Here is an 11,657-nt window from a genome sequence, read left to right as displayed (position 1 = left end):
AGAAACTATCCAGTAATTTTTCAGTTAATATTACTGATAAATTACGGTGTAATATTTACCTTGTATTTAACAGGAAAAAATTGGAGCAACAACTAATTATTAATCAACATTAAGATATATATTTTTGTAAATTCAATTAAAATAATAATATATAAAATAAACTATAAATATATTTTTTATAATTAATAATACAGCTTGTAAATTAAACAGACTTGTTTTAAAAATATAATTAATAGTGGTTGAATTATTTAAATTTGTTTTAATGAGTAAATTAATTTTGTGTTGTATTAGATCTTTGTAATTCATTTGTATGTCTAGCATGATTCATCATTGATTCAACTCTATTTGCTGTTTCACGTACAACATCAGATATATCATCAGGCAAATGATCAAGTGTTGGTATATGAGCTGATAATCTTTTATACATTGAATCTCTTTGACCATCTTTTTTATTTCTACGTTGTTCTTCAAATTTAAGTTGTTGTTTTAAATGTATTGAATTTTTAATTAGCTCAATTGTATTGATAAAACTTTTATCAGCATCTTGCATTGTTTTTATAGCACTTACAGCATATTCAACATCATAACAATGACCTTGTAATTGTTTTTTTAATTCTAATACTTCAACACGTTTTTCTACCATTGGTGGTAGTGCTTTTCTAACGTGTTCTTGTAATCTGTAGAATGCTAATGATGGCTCATTTGCAACAATATGCATATTTTCTGATATTCTTTCTGTTGCTATTTGTTTTATAATTCATAAAATAAATAGTTAATTTTTATCATAATAATTGTCAATTTAATTAAGAAAAAACAACTAACCTTTCTTTACTCGAGTTTCTAATTCATGATCAGCTTGATAAACTTTTGCAGTCATTTTTTAAATATAATTTTACTAATTAACAAATTAAGCTTATTTTTGTAAATTATATTTGACAGTTGACAACAATAACAAATGTCAAAAAAACCCAAACAGCTGATGTAGCTTTATGTCGGCCATTTTTTTTTTTTATGACAAACAAAATGGCGAACAAAATAGCGCCAATATTTGAAAGTTAATTTAATCAAATATTCTCATTAATTTAAATTCAATGAATTTTAATTTACAACTCTGTTGTATCACCACATTAGCATAATCAGTGTTTATTTTATAACAATTTATGTAGTTTTTTAATTAAAAAATAACAATATGTATTGATGTCATACATAATTAAATTACAATCGATAAATAATCATGAAATTTTTTTTATTTAATAAATTCAGTACAAAAATTTACAATGAAAAATACAGCAAAAAAAATACTTTATTTAATAAATAATATTAAATAAAAATTATACAAAATGGCACAGTAAAATCTAAGAAAAAAAAAACAGATTGAATTTTATGTTGTATTATTGCACCTTGTTTCCAAGGATTAATTTGTCAATCTTTGCAGGAAGCCCGACTTTAATTATCCATGAAAAAGAATTTAAAAAAAAACCTATAACATTTAGCATGTTTTTTTGATCTTTTTATATTTTGTATATTTAATAATACAAGTAACTAAATGAATAAATTAAAATGTCCCAATATTAAACTGTATTACAATGACAGCTGCACGTGAATAAAATTTAATTAAGTATATATAATATAAAAATTAATTAATTAATAATATTCTCATTAATGAGTGCTTACAAAGATTTATATTATATTGACGACAACAATATATATGAATTATTTAATCTCTGTATATGTAACTCATCTAAGTACTTTTAAATACACATTTATCTGGATTATAATACTTTCATTTTTAAGATAATAAATTCAAGAGCACAAAATTAAAAAAATCTAATGTACAAATGAAATATTGTTTTGTTTTTTTTTTAAATTGTTTTGTGCGTCCAGTATTTTGTAAAATGTTATAGAGTGTAATATCACTGTATTGTCAGTATCGATAAGAAAATAAAATACTACAAAAAAAAATTAGATAAAAAAAAAAAAAAAACAGGTAGTTATTTAATTTTATTTTCTTGGAATTTTTAAAATTGATCTTACTCAGTTGCAGTTTTACGTGCAAATGCTGTGAGTGATAGCATTTCATTAGGTTCATTTGGAAGTCTTGCAAATTCAATTTCTTCACTTAAACTTTGATCAGATGGTTCAATTGGCCATTTTTTATGAGATGGTGAATAAAGACATAACAATGCAATGATATAAATATTCCACATTCCATAAACACCAGTAAAAAATCCAGATATTGGTTGTAGTTCAATATCATCATTCCATCTCAAAGGACCATCAGAAGCCTATTATAAATTATTTATATTAATATTATAACAATATGATAAAGAAAAATTGATTAAAAAAAAAATAATATACCTGTCCAAGAATAAATCCAATGATTGTAAGTGATGCACAAAGTAGTGTAGCAGCCATTAAAAATTTAAAACGATAAATAATACCTTCATAGTGTAAACGACGAGCTGAACTCATACTTGGTAATGCTTGTCTTTTAACACTGATGTTGATAAATACTTTATAAATCATATATGTCAAAAATAGCAAATATGTTCCAGCTGATATTGCAGCAAGTAAAATAAATGTCATTGCTAATTTAGTACCAAAACTTGTAACCCAAATTGAAAAAAATGGATTTCTCAATTGAACACCACGTTCACACATGTCAAAAACAAATAATGCTAGACATCCAACAAATACTGCACTTAAATGACGCCAATATGTTTTTAAGCTACTCATTTGTTCACCATCTTGTACCATCAAATGTTCACCAGCAAAAACTAACCAAAATGACAATAGTATTGCATAAAATACACCTTGTCTAATGTCACTGAGAAGTAACATAAAAGGCATATCATAAGAAAGTGTTAAATACTCCAACGGCACTGAAAAATAAATGATTATTATTTTAGTTTTCATTTGGTAAGTATTATGATTGAAAAACAAAAGGTATATTTACTATTTAAAAATGACAATGCAGATCCTAGTGCAAGCAACATGTATTCCAATAGTGTTGGAGTTCGTGAGAGCATATTAACACGTCGCCAATACCAGAAAAGAACACTTAAAACAATTGGAAAGAAAATTGTTTTTAAGCTGACCCAGACCTTGGTGAATCCTCCACTTTGATTGATAACCTGATATTAAAATTATTAATTAACAACAAAGAACAATCATAAATACTTAGTGAAAAAATATATTTCATTTACTGTTAGCCAGATATCACCGATGGTGCCAAGATTTTGATTGATATTTTTATCAGTATCAAGAGGCAGACGAATATTCAATAGATAATAATCGTGATACAGTGAGCCCAGTTCCATGAGTGGAATTGTTCCACAATTGGCACGGTGCTGAGCATCCTGAAATAAATATTAATTGTTAATTTATTATTCATTAAATGATTTAAAAAATTTAAAAGAAATGTAATTACATCATGTGATGTACACTCAAGATATCGAGTAACTTTTGATGATGCATATGGTTTCCAGTCTTTATCAGAATCTTCTTTGTTTCTGTAAGCTAAACGTGCATCCAAAACAATTGGTGTTTGTGGAGCTAAAAACAAATGATGATATTGTTTTAATTAATTAATTCATGTTTATTTTATTGTCATTGGATAATTGAAATAATATATTTACCAATTTGAAGTTGATTGCTAAAATCCATGTCAATTTGGAGCACACCAATTAAATTTTGTTGCCATCTTGAGTAGTCAAGAATCATTCCACTTCGAGGAATAGGCATCTACAAGGGAAGAAAATAAATAAAAAAATTAAAAATTTATCTATACTGTCATGTGTCAGTTGTTTTTTTTTTTTTTTTTTTGTTTGTTTAATAATTAATAATGGTACCTGGAATGTGTAGACAACTTGGAATGCTTTGTAACGATTCTCATGGTCATGTTCCCTATCATCATGTTTACAAGATCCTTCTCCACGTGGGTAATACCATTTTGACTGATCAGGTTCAGTTCCATTTGAACGATCATCTTGACATGTTGTACCAAGAATCATTTGGCTTGTTGCTGGACTTGGAGCTGTTGATTAAAATAATATTTAAAGAAACAACAATAAATATTTATAAATTGATGGCAGACTTTTATTTATATGAATACAAATGATAAAATATACAACTAACCAACAATACAGCCAATTAGAAAACAGATGACTTGTCCAATAATTAATAGAATAACAAGTACAGAAAGTTTTCTGCCACTTAAGTTTTCAATAATTGTTCCTTGCATCTTGAAATGACATACAGGATTTTGTTAATGTAACTAACAATAGATTCACTATGTTGATACTAATAACGCAGAACAAATAATGTTTATTAGTAACCTCTTGCTATAATACATTCACAATTGTTAACTCTTGATTGGAATAGACAAGAATAAACATTAAAATAATAAAATGATGCTAAAACTTGTGGAGATTAATCCAGGAATCACTGTTGTTGAGAAAAAAGTCACTGAAGTACTTCCAAGTGCCGCTATGGCGACTGATACGACTGACTAGTGACTACGGCTTTGTGTACTGTTGTGTACAATGTACTTTAGACATCAAGATGATTATTATTGTGATTTCAGAATAGGTACATAAGCAAATTTTTACTTTACAAGGGCTAAATAAAAAATATGAGGACCCTTATGACCCTACTGACAATACCTTGCCACTTGACTGAAGTATTCAGTTCAGTTTACAAAAAAAAGAGGAATTATAAGATTCTTTTTATTCGATTTTATATAATATCAGTTTTTCTAATGAAAAAAATAACAAGTCTCTATAGTAACATTGAGTTTAAATTTGTTTCGTTATATATAAATTATCCTAATATAATAAATAATTTGATTGAAAATAAAAAATTAAAGTAATAATAATGAAATCACGATGACAATTTTAGAGAATGAATTTTCTCATGAGTCAAATACTTCTTTGTTAGTTCTATGTTCCTAATACAAATTCTCAGATAATTATTTTAAAAACTGTCCATTAAATTTGAAATTACTAGGGAATAGAAAAAAAAAAAATATAAATAATTAAATTATTAGGAAATTATAAATTAAAAGACGCCAGCCTTAAAATATTAGAAATACCTCTTTGTTAGTTCTATGTTCCTCTTAAAATACCTTATTTTTTTCAAGAAAAAAAAATATAAATAATGAATTTAATAAGAAAACATAATTTAGTAGTAGTAAGTGGTAAAATATTAGAAATACCTGTTTGCTAGTTCTATGTTCCTCGTAAAATGCCTTATTTTTTTCAAGAAAAAAAAATATAAATAATGAATTTAATAGAAAAACATAACTTAGTATAGTAGTAAATTCTAAAATATTTGAAATTTCTCTTTGCTATTTCTATGTTCCTGTTAAAATAGCATATTTTCTTCGAAAAAAAAAATTATAAATAACAAATTAATTAAGGAATCATAACAAAGAAGGAGTCAGCTCAAAAATAAATGAAATACCTCTTTGCTAGTTCTATGTTCCTGTTAAAATGCCTTATTTTTTTAAAGAAAAAAAAATATAAATAATGAATTTGATAGGAAAACATAATTAAGTAGTAGTAAGTTGTAAAATATATGAAGTACCTCTTTGCTAGTTCTATGTTCCTGTTAAAATACCTTATTTTTTTCAAGAAAAATAAATATAAATAATGAATTCAATAGGAAAACATCACTGAGTAGTAGTAAGTTGTAAAATATTAGAAATACCTCTTTGCTAGTTCTATGTTCCTAGTAAAATACTATATTTTTTTCGAAAAAAAAAAATATAAATAAAGAATTTAATAGGGGAACATAACTTAGTAGTAGTAAATTCTAAAATATATGAAATACCTCTTTGCTATTTCTATGTTCCTGTTAAAATAGCATATTTTTTTCGAAGAAAAAAATTATAAATAACAAATTAATTATTAATATCAAGTTAACATAGAAGGAGTCAGCTCTAAAATATATGGAATACCTCTTTGCTAGTTCTATGTTCCTGTTAAAATACCTTATTTCTTTCAAGAAAAAAAAATTTAAATAATGAATTTAATAGGAAAACATAATATAGTAGTAGTAAGTTGTAAAATATTAGAAATACCTCTTTGCTAGTTCTATGTTCCTGTTAAAATACCTTATTTTTTTCAAGAAAAAAAAATATAAATAATGAATTTAATAGGAAAACATAACTTAGTAGTAGTAAGTTGTAAAATATTAGAAATACCTCTTTGCTAGTTCTATAATCCTGTTAAAATACTATATTTTTTTCGAGAAAAAAAAATATAAATAATGAATTTAATAGGAAAACATAACTTAGTAGTAGTAAATTCTAAAATATATGAAATACCTCTTTGCTAGTTCTATGTTCCTGTTAAAATACCTTATTTCTTTCGAAAAAAAAAATATAAATAATGAATTTAATAGGGGAACATAACTTAGTAGTAGTAAATTCTAAAATATTAAAATACTCCTTGCTAGTTCCTGTAGGTACCTCCCTATGTTCCTGTTGAAATACCTTATTTTTTTCAAGAAAAAAAAATATAAATAATGAAATTAATAGGAAAACATAACTTAGTAGTAGTAAGTTGTAGAATATTAGAAATACCTCTTTGCTAGTTCTATGTTCCTGTTAAAATACTATATTTTTTTCGAAAAAAAAAAATATAAATAAAGAATTTAATAGGGGAACATAACTTAGTAGTAGTAAATTCTAAAATATTAAAAATACCTCTTTGCTACTTCTATGTTCCTGTTAAAATACTGTATTTCTTTCAAGAAAAAAAAATAAATAATGAATTTAATAGGGGAACATAACTTAGTGGTAGTAAATTCTAAAATATTAAAAATACCTCTTTGCTAGTTCTATGTTCCTGTTAAAATGCCTTATTTTTTTCAAGAAAAAAAAATATAAATGATGAATTTAATAGGAAAACATAATATAGTAGTAGTAAGTTGTAAAATATTAGAAATACCTCTTTGCTAGTTCTATGTTCCTAGTAAAATACTATATTTTTTTCGAAGAAAAAAATTATAAATAACAAATTAATTAAGGAATCATAACATAGAAGGAGTCAGCTCTAAAATATATGGAATACCTCTTTGCTAGTTCTATGTTCCTGTTAAAATACTATATTTTTTTCGAAAAAAAAAAATATAAATAACGAATTTAATAGAGAAGCATAACTTAGTAGTAGTAAATTCTAAAATATATGAAATACCTCTTTGCTAGTTCTATGTTCCTGTTAAAATACCTTATTTCTTTCAAGAAAAAAAATTTAAATAATGAATTTAATAGGAAAACATAATATAGTAGTAGTAAGTTGTAAAATATTAGAAATACCTCTTTGCTAGTTCTATGTTCCTGTTAAAATACCTTATTTTTTTCGAGAAAAAGAAATGTGAATATCGAATTTAATAGGAAAACATAACTTAGTAGTAGTAAGTTGTAAAATATTAGAAATATCTCTTTGCTAGTTCTATGTTCCTGTTAAAATACCTTATTTTTTTCGAGAAAAAAAAATATAAATAATGTATTTAATAGAAGAACATAATTTAGTAGTAGTAAACTCTAAAATATATGAAATACCTCTTTGCTAGTTCTATGTTCCTGTTAAAATACCTTATTTCTTTCGAAAAAAAAAATATAAATAATGAATTTAATAGGGGAACATAACTTAGTAGTAGTAAATTCTAAAATATTAAAAATACCTCTTTGCTAGTTCTATGTTCCTGTTGAAATACCTTATTTTTTTCAAGAAAAAAAAATATAAATAATGAAATTAATAGGAAAACATAACTTAGTAGTAGTAAGTTGTAGAATATTAGAAATACCTCTTTGCTAGTTCTATGTTCCTGTTAAAATACTATATTTTTTTCGAAAAAAAAAAATATAAATAAAGAATTTAATAGGGGAACATAACTTAGTAGTAGTAAATTCTAAAATATTGAAAATACCTCTTTGCTACTTCTATGTTCCTGTTAAAATACTATATTTTTTTCAAGAAAAAAAAATAAATAATGAATTTAATAGGAGAACATAACTTAGTGGTAGTAAATTCTAAAATATTGAAAATACCTCTTTGCTAGTTCTATGTTCCTGTTAAAATGCCTTATTTTTTTCAAGAAAAAAAAATATAAATAATGAATTTGATAGGAAAACATAATTAAGTAGTAGTAAGTTGTAAAATATATGAAGTACCTCTTTGCTAGTTCTATGTTCCTGTTAAAATACCTCATTTTTTTCAAGAAAAATAAATATAAATAATGAATTCAATAGGAAAACATCACTGAGTAGTAGTTAGTTGTAAAATATTAGAAATACCTTTTTGCTAGTTCTATGTTCCTAGTAAAATACTATATTTTTTTCGAAAAAAAAAAATATAAATAATGAATTTAATAGAGAAACATAACTTAGTAGTAGTAAATTCTAAAATATATGAAATACCTATTTGCTATTTCTATGTTCCTGTTAAAATACCTTATTTCTTTCAAGAAAAAAAATTTAAATAATGAATTTAATAGGAAAACATAATATAGTAGTAGTAAGTTGTAAAATATTAGAAATACCTCTTTGCTAGTTCTATGTTCCTGTCAAAATACCTTATTTTTTTCGAGTAAAAGAAATATAAATAATGAATTTAATAGGAAAACATAACTTAGTAGTAGTAAGTTGTAAAATATTAGAAATACCTCTTTGCTAGTTCTATGTTCCTGTTAAAATACCTTATTTCTTTCGAAAAAAAAAATATAAATAATGAATTTAATAGGGGAACATAACTTAGTAGTAGTAAATTCTAAAATATTAAAAATACCTCTTTGCTAGTTCTATGTTCCTGTTGAAATACCTTATTTTTTTCAAGAAAAAAAAATATAAATAATGAAATTAATAGGAAAACATAACTTAGTAGTAGTAAGTTGTAGAATATTAGAAATACCTCTTTGCTAGTTCTATGTTCCTGTTAAAATACTATATTTTTTTCGAAAAAAAAAAATATAAATAAAGAATTTAATAGGGGAACATAACTTAGTAGTAGTAAATTCTAAAATATTGAAAATACCTCTTTGCTACTTCTATGTTCCTGTTAAAATACTATATTTTTTTCAAGAAAAAAAAATAAATAATGAATTTAATAGGAGAACATAACTTAGTGGTAGTAAATTCTAAAATATTGAAAATACCTCTTTGCTAGTTCTATGTTCCTGTTAAAATGCCTTATTTTTTCAAGAAAAAAATATAAATAATGAATTTGATAGGAAGTAGTAAATTTAAAATATATGAAGTACCTCTTTGCTAGTTCTATGTTCCTGTTAAAATACCTCATTTTTTTCAAGAAAAATAAATATAAATAATGAATTCAATAGGAAAACATCACTGAGTAGTAGTTAGTTGTAAAATATTAGAAATACCTCTTTGCTAGTTCTATGTTCCTAGTAAAATACTATATTTTTTTCGAAAAAAAAAAATATAAATAATGAATTTAATAGAGAAACATAACTTAGTAGTAGTAAATTCTAAAATATATGAAATACCTATTTGCTATTTCTATGTTCCTGTTAAAATACCTTATTTCTTTCAAGAAAAAAAATTTAAATAATGAATTTAATAGGAAAACATAATATAGTAGTAGTAAGTTGTAAAATATTAGAAATACCTCTTTGCTAGTTCTATGTTCCTGTCAAAATACCTTATTTTTTTCGAGTAAAAGAAATATAAATAATGAATTTAATAGGAAAACATAACTTAGTAGTAGTAAGTTGTAAAATATTAGAAATACCTCTTTGCTAGTTCTATGTTCCTGTTAAAATACTATATTTTTTTCAAAAAAAAAAAATATAAATAACGAATTTAATAGAGAAACATAACTTAGTAGTAGTAAATTCTGAAATATATGAAATACTTTTTGCTAGTTCTATGTTCCTGTTAAAATACCTTATTTCTTTCGAAAAAAAAAATATGAATAATGAATTTAATAGGGGAACATAACTTAGTAGTAGTAAATTCTAAAATATTAAAAATACCTCTTTGCTAGTTCTATGTTCCTGTTAAAATACCTTATTTTGTTCGAGAAAAAAAAATATAAATAATGTATTTAATAGAAGAACATAATTTAGTAGTAGTAAACTCTATAATATTGAAAATACCTCTTTGCTAGTTCTATGTTTCTGTTGAAATACCTTATTTTTTTCGAAAAAAAAAAAATATAAATAATGAATTTAACAGGGGAACATAACTTAGTAGTAGTAAATTCTGAAATATATGAAATACCTCTTTGCTAGTTCTATGTTCCTGTTAAAATACTATATTTTTTTCGAAAAAAAAAAATATAAATAAAGAATTTAATAGGGGAACATAACTTAGTAGTAGTAAATTCTAAAATATATGAAATACCTCTTTGCTATTTCTATGTTCCTGTTAAAATAGCATATTTTTTTCGAAGAAAAAAATTATAAATAACAAATTAATTAAGGAATCATAACATAGAAGGAGTCAGCTCTAAAATATATGGAATACCTCTTTGCTAGTTCTATGTTCCTGTTTAAATACCTTATTTCTTTCAAGAAAAAAAAATTTAAATAATGAATTTAATAGGAAAACATAATATAGTAGTAGTAAGTTGTAAAATATTAGAAATACCTCTTTGCTAGTTCTATGTTCCTGTTAAAATACCTTATTTTTTTCAAGAAAAAAAATATAAATAATGAATTTAATAGAGAAACATAACTTAGTAGTAGTAAATTCTAGAATATATGAAATACCTCTTTGCTAGTTCTATGTTCCTGTTAAAATACCTTATTTTTTTCGAGAAAAAGAAATATAAATAATGAATTTAATAGGAAAACATAACTTAGTAGTAGTAAGTTGTAAAATATTAGAAATACCTCTTTGCTAGTTCTATGTTCCTGTTAAAATACTATATTTTTTTCGAAAAAAAATATAAATAATGAAATTAATAGGAAAACATAACTTAGTAGTAGTAAGTTGTAAAATATTAGAAATACCTCTTTGCTAGTTTTATGTTCCTGTTAAAATACTATATTTTTTTTAAGAAAAAAAATATAAATAAAGAATTTAATAGGAACATAAAGTAGTAGTAAATTCTAAAATAAATATTAAAATACCTCTTTGCTACTTCTATGTTCCTAAAATATATTTTTTCAAGAAAAAAATAAATAATGAATTTAATAGGAACATAACTTAGTGGTAGTAAATTTAAAATATTAAAATAAATTTTCACTTTGCTAGTTCTATGTTCCCTGTAAAATACCTTATTTTTTCAAGAAAAAAATATAAATAATGAATTTAATAAGAAAACATAATTTAGTAGTAGTAAGTGGTAAAATATTAGAAATACCTCTTTGCTAGTTCTATGTTCCTGTTAAAATACCTTATTTCTTTCAAGAAAAAAAAATTTAAATAATGAATTTAATAGGAAAACATAATAGAGTAGTAGTAAGTTGTAAAATATTAGAAATACCTCTTTGCTAGTTCTATGTTCCTGTTAAAATACCTTATTTTTTTCAAGAAAAAAAAATATAAATAATGTATTTAATAAGGGAACATAACTTAGTAGTAGTAAATTCTAAAATATATGAAATACCTCTTTGCTAGTTCTATGTTCCTGTTAAAATATCTTATTTTTTTCAAGAAAAAAAAATATAAATAATGAATTTGATAG

General features: G+C 23.6%; 2 protein-coding genes across 2 annotated transcripts; both read right to left on the bottom strand.

The window, feature by feature from the left end:
* Positions 1–98: 98 nt before the first annotated feature.
* On the bottom strand, positions 99–991 carry LOC122852287 (BLOC-1-related complex subunit 8 homolog). Its single transcript, XM_044151996.1, has 2 exons — positions 823–991; positions 99–741 (listed from the first exon to the last, which is right to left on the bottom strand). The coding sequence occupies exons 1-2, from the start codon at positions 875–877 to the stop codon at positions 272–274; spliced, it is 525 nt and encodes a 174-aa protein (XP_044007931.1). The 5' UTR covers positions 878–991; the 3' UTR covers positions 99–271.
* Positions 992–1,341: 350 nt separating this feature from the next.
* On the bottom strand, positions 1,342–4,638 carry LOC122852281 (protein wntless). Its single transcript, XM_044151984.1, has 8 exons — positions 4,138–4,638; positions 3,852–4,036; positions 3,639–3,744; positions 3,431–3,555; positions 3,207–3,359; positions 2,957–3,134; positions 2,359–2,882; positions 1,342–2,285 (listed from the first exon to the last, which is right to left on the bottom strand). Exons 1-8 carry the CDS (start codon positions 4,241–4,243, stop codon positions 2,031–2,033), a joined length of 1,632 nt encoding a protein of 543 aa, XP_044007919.1. The 5' UTR covers positions 4,244–4,638; the 3' UTR covers positions 1,342–2,030.
* Between the last annotated feature and the right edge of the window lie 7,019 nt (positions 4,639–11,657).

Source organism: Aphidius gifuensis, linkage group LG3 (assembly GCF_014905175.1).
Source record: "Aphidius gifuensis isolate YNYX2018 linkage group LG3, ASM1490517v1, whole genome shotgun sequence".
Lineage (NCBI taxonomy): Eukaryota > Metazoa > Arthropoda > Insecta > Hymenoptera > Braconidae > Aphidius > Aphidius gifuensis.
Note: the sequence above shows the minus strand (reverse complement) of the source record. Positions and strands in the feature narration are given on the sequence as shown.